The 5466-nt window shown below is 42.4% G+C and overlaps 1 protein-coding gene across 1 annotated transcript; it reads right to left on the reverse strand.

The window, feature by feature from the left end:
* Positions 1-265: 265 nt before the first annotated feature.
* Positions 266-4839, reverse strand: LOC120699758 (calmodulin-binding protein 60 A-like). Its single transcript, XM_039983821.1, has 10 exons — positions 4607-4839; positions 4415-4502; positions 3466-3518; positions 2830-3311; positions 2587-2747; positions 2311-2508; positions 1749-1893; positions 1532-1638; positions 845-1043; positions 266-771 (listed from the first exon to the last, which is right to left on the reverse strand). Exons 1-10 carry the CDS (start codon positions 4708-4710, stop codon positions 596-598), a joined length of 1713 nt encoding a protein of 570 aa, XP_039839755.1. The 5' UTR covers positions 4711-4839; the 3' UTR covers positions 266-595.
* Between the last annotated feature and the right edge of the window lie 627 nt (positions 4840-5466).

Here is a 5466-nt window from a genome sequence, read left to right on the forward strand (position 1 = left end):
AGGAGAGCGGCTAAGCTTGTTGAGGGCTACTGCTGTGCCACGCGCTCTGTTCTTCTGACGTAACAGGTTCAATGTCCAAGTGCAGGTATCATGCTTCAGGCCACTCGAGAGATTTGGTGCCGTGTTGCACTTTTTTTTTTGCTGGATTGCTACCTTAGTTCCTCTTGGATCAGTTAACATAATCCTAGGACTTGAATGAATATGACGATAAAAAAATCGCCAACATCTTTCCTCTTTATTTGTTCCCAGAATATTACTGTAGGTAGTTCCCAGAATTATATGCTATATTTCCTTTTCCACAAACATGTTCACCACGTCTAGAAATATTTTTTGTGGCACACTAAGTGGCTAGACATGAACTCATGGACAACATTTCAAATCAAACAAAGCTTCAAACAATCACCAAGAACAAAGCTGAAAGTTGAATGAAAGAATATCTTCACTATACATATCTAAACAACATTTACTCGATGGCCAATGTTGTCATTTAAACCTGTCCTTGCCATTCCACATAGAGCATCTTCGGACGATTTTTCGACAATTCGACCCATTGATGTTTTATTCATTAATTTTCTTATTTTCACTTAGCCATTCTTCACACAGCCGGTTCTGCTCCCAGCTCCACCGCGTCATGGCAACCGGGCTCTTTGAAGCTGCCATGCCTTGAGTACATAGGATAGTCTGCCAGAGCTCTGACGGCGCAAAGAGAGGCGGCAAACTGAGCTCCCTCTGCAGGTTGCTGCTCTTCACACAGCTGAGTGACTGCAGCATCTGCAAAAGCATATCGGATCAGTGAGTCCTGAAACTTGCAGTTTCCAGTGCATAGAAATGAAATTGTGATTACCATTCTCTATCAGAGGTATGTTGTAAACCTCATCATCCACTGTAAGGGATGCCTGTGTCAAAACCACAGATCCTGTAGCTTCATTTGCCTCGGCAGCTGGGCAACGAAGCGTGACTAGACCTGTGATGTCATTTGCAGATGTGGTTGCACAATGTTCAGAGATAGAGTCCATGTAGACACTGATGTCAAATGATTCATCCTGTGAGAGTACGATTCAGTTAATGATCTGCTTTGCACAGTACTGTTCACAGAAGAAAAGAACAGGGGAAATGCGTTTATGTTATCTTAAAAAGAGAGAACTGCAGTCATTTTAAGGATCCTGGAATCAGTGCGCAGCTGCTTAGACATTAATCACGGCAACTGCTTTAGGATCTGATACTATGTGCAGCTCTCTCTTTTTTTCTTGTGTGTGAAAGTATTAAAAAACATTTCCTGAGAAGAACATTTCATCTGTGCTTGGGATAATAGAATAAATCAATGCCAAATGAGTTTAAGAAACTTCTATTGTCTAGGAAATAGTAACAATATGGAGAAATTGTGCTGAACCATTACACATATTTTCTGGTCTTTTATTAATATCGTGAAACCGATCAAATTTGCTCTAAAGGATAAGAAAGGTAGCTGCATTTTTTTTCTTTTTTTGAAGCAATTTTTTTCTTTTTTATGAGCTAAACATGCATTACTTACTTCATCATTTTGCGTAAGTCGAATGGACCCCAGTCTTTTAAACGTGCACTGCTTGGAATGACTACAGGAAGTCCCTTGCTGATTATCAGCTTCACAAACATTTCTGTCTGTAAAAAATAAAATTTATTGTCAGGCAACCATTTATTACAAAAATAAATAAACCATTGTCGAAAAGATTATTCAATATGCAGGGCAATACTATCTTCGCCAATGTCACCTTGCATACAGTCAGTAAATTTATGCTCCAGCATACTCATTCCCTCGTTGATTGGTCTTGGTTTGCCATCATCATCCAGTTCATAATCTGGTTCCTTGTAGGGTATATTTTCGTATGCAACTTTGCTCCATTGTATGACCAGTTCCTGAGAAATTTCGACCAGATAAGAAATTAAAAATACTTTGTTTGGTCTTGGACATGAATTTTTATCCTTTGCAATTCAGAATTCCACCAACTCTAAGACCGGAATGTGACTTGCCCCTAATATATATGAGCATACTGTGCAATACATTGAGATAAATGAGTTATGTCTTGGATTCCCAACACCTAATCTGTATGTTATTTGATTTATTGTCGAGATATAGGACTTTAAGATAATTTGTGCTTTCTTGTTAAGAAGAACAAATATACACCAGTGTCCAAACTGAACCTTATTTCTCCTGAAGTCTGATGTATATATCTGTCATATGCAATGCACTGTTGTGCCAAAAAGGATTGAGAATGCACGGCCTACACTTGAGAAACTTGAAGTAAAGTCTCACTATTAGTATCAGAGTTATACCTTTGCAGCCTTTTCAAGATCATTGAAGGGCAAGTAGTTGTCACCAAATTTCGCTCCAACAATCTGATAGGCAGAGTTGAAGAAAAGCAGAACGCTATTGCCTTCGACAAGAAAAGAATATAGCTCCCGTCCAGGATCACATTTCTTAGCATGCTCGACAATAGTCGTCCAAGCTAATTCGGTGGCCTTGATGAGAATCTAAATATAACAGAAGCCAGTTATATTAAGCAATATGAAGTTCTAATGAGAAGGTACACAAAAGAATTCTTGTCTTACATTGCGCAGAGCTTGCTCATCCTTATAATACAACCTCAAGAAGTCCTTGACAAATAAAATTCCAGAACCTCTCAACGCATCATAGAAAGCACCATCCTTTGAGATCTTCTTCAGGCGCCACACATCATCACTCAACGATGGTATATCATGCTTTCTGTATCCTATAAACATATGAGACTGGATCGACTAAATTTTCAATTCTGAAGGTAACATAAGTTCAACATTATTCAGATTCAGGATTACCTTCACCACGCCGTTCCTTGACAGTGAAAGGTTCAGTGACGCCTTCTTGGACTCGTTCACCGAGATTGTCAATAACCATAACCCCAAGCCTGAACTTGCCACTCCTCACAAACTTGGAATTATCAATAAAAGTTGCGCTGTTGAGATAAGCCTCACCATTTGTCAGACTCAGCTCAAGATCTCCTGTCAAGACTGCCCCAACCTTGTCTCGTGGGCGTACTGTGGAGTTGTTGAACTCCTCCCAAGTCCAGCATTCCTGATTGTGCCTATTAAAGTCGCCATCAAGAACAACGACTCTGATTTTAGCAGAAAGAACACGAGGGTCGGTTTCATCCTGGCCATTCGCTGTTACACATATCTTGAGGGGCTCCCCATTTGTGTCACAGATGACCTTCTTTGTGAAAACTTCACTGCCCAAGCCATTGGTGAAGGTGAGCTTGTATCTTGGAGGCTGATTGTGATCAACCAGTGTTCTGCACAAACTGTGGAAGAAAAGCCGTGGTAAGGTGAAGTGGCGAATGCAACCACAGCTCACACCATATATATATACAGGAATATTTGCAGCTTGAGAAGTGAAGATGTATAAAAAGATATCTGAAAAGTAATACTGGTGGTGATGTGAAGTGCAAATGCTACCTAGGAGCACGGTTTAAGAAGCTTGTAAATGCTTTGGCAACTTCCTCTGGTATCTGTCAAAAATAAAAGTGTAACTTTACTAAATGCCGAAAAAACAAAAAAAAAATGCTCAACAGAAACTGCAAGAACTTATTTATGGTCATTAGTCATTATATACAAGTGTATGACACATGGGCTTGACTGTACTGATGACATGTGGGCCCAGTGGCATACAAAGGGACAAGAATTTTTTTATTGACATATTGGGAACTGTTCCTAAAAGTACAAGTCATCGGACTATCAGATCAAGTCCGAAGATGCGAACAGCCGTTGATTATTGCAATGCTTTGGTCAAGCTAGGCTACGAAAGTGAAAGCTAACATGATAACATGCAACCCTACCAAATAAAGGTTTGACACTGTTGTGTAAAAGTGTGATTACTCTCTGTATTGATGAATAAGAATCTGATTTATCTACAATGGAATCAGGCAGCTGCCCGATGTCTGCGAAAGGGCCAAAGGCCGAAAGGTGTCGGTTGACACCAAAAGGTGTCTATTCCCTATGCCTACATACAACTGTCATTAGCAGTTACTAATGACGCAATTAATCCTAATTGATCACTAATAATTATTCCTAATTAATTCTAACAGCCACGTCAGACAAAGGTCGAGAGAGTAGCACGATAGGATTGTCACAAGATTCGATAGAGGCTCATATTCCTTTTGATTAGTCACTGGACTTCTTTTTTTTTTTTTTGAGGAAAAAAGGTCACTGGACATGTCAAATCAAATGACCAAAAGGATCCCCAAATCAAGTGGAGAATCCTACTACCTGTATTCCAATAATTCTTGTCTGGGGGTTTCAGAGTAGTTCAAATTAAATAAATCCCAATTAAGCTAAGCTGCATACTTCCAAGTGGTCCAGCAGGTAGTCTGTGTTTAATGGGGCGCGGTGGCTGTCACGTACGTACCCGGGCGACGGCGGCCTCAAGCGCGGCCTCGACGCTGAGCTTGACGGCGGCGGTGAGCTCCTGCAGGTGCCTGCAGCCCCTGATCTCCCTGCAGCAGGTTCCCAATTCGATTTTTCAGGTCACTGAAGAATTGAAGATCGTGGGGGGACGAAAGGGCGGCGGAGCTAGCTAGCTAGCAAGCGAGACGCTCACAGGTCGAAGGACCGGCAGCGCTTCTTCAGCGCCGGCGCCTGCGACGACGGCGCGCCGCCGCTGGAGCCGCCCTCCTCCAGGTCCCGCTTCTTCGGCGGCGGCATGGCCTGGCGATCTCAAGCTGCAGGTCGCGTCGATCTCGATCGACACCAGCTAGCTAGGCAGCCCACTGGCGGTCGGCTCTGGACGCTTGGTCGTCGTTGCCCGCGATTACTGACCGACGGGGGCGGTTGAGTAGGTCGAGAGAGCACGAGGCCGGCGTATTTAAATCGATCGACGGGGGCGGTTGGAAAAGTCACGCACTCTTCCACACCTCGCCGGCCCCGCTCCAGTAGGCCGGCGGAGACACTGGAGGGATCGGAGTGGCCGGAGGTTTCCGAGAAAAACATGACGCGAACGCGGGAGCGCCGCGTTGTTGGATGCTCTTCGATCTGCTTCCTTCTTTCTTGTCACCTAGATCTCAAGATTGCGTTTGGTTCGAGCGGGGATAAACTTCAGCCATGTTACATCGAATTTTGGGTACTATAGTTATAGTTATTAGAAGTATTAAACGTAGATTAGTAATAAAATTAATTTTATAACACCTAGGCTAATTCGCGAGATGAATATATTAAACCTAGTCTATAATTTGATAATGTGGTGCTACAGTAAAAATATGCTAATAATGGATTAAGTAGATTGAATAGATTCGTCTCACGAATCAGCCCTAGCCTCATGCAATAAGTTTTATAATTAGCTCATATTTAATCCTCCTAATTAACATCCGAACATGGGATGTGACAGGGCTAAACTTAGACCTTAGATCCAAACACCTCATAGCGTAAACGATCGTCGTATTGAATACGTGCCACTCCGTTTGA

This window comes from Panicum virgatum, chromosome 3K (assembly GCF_016808335.1).
Source record: "Panicum virgatum strain AP13 chromosome 3K, P.virgatum_v5, whole genome shotgun sequence".
In the NCBI taxonomy this organism is placed as follows: domain Eukaryota; kingdom Viridiplantae; phylum Streptophyta; class Magnoliopsida; order Poales; family Poaceae; genus Panicum; species Panicum virgatum.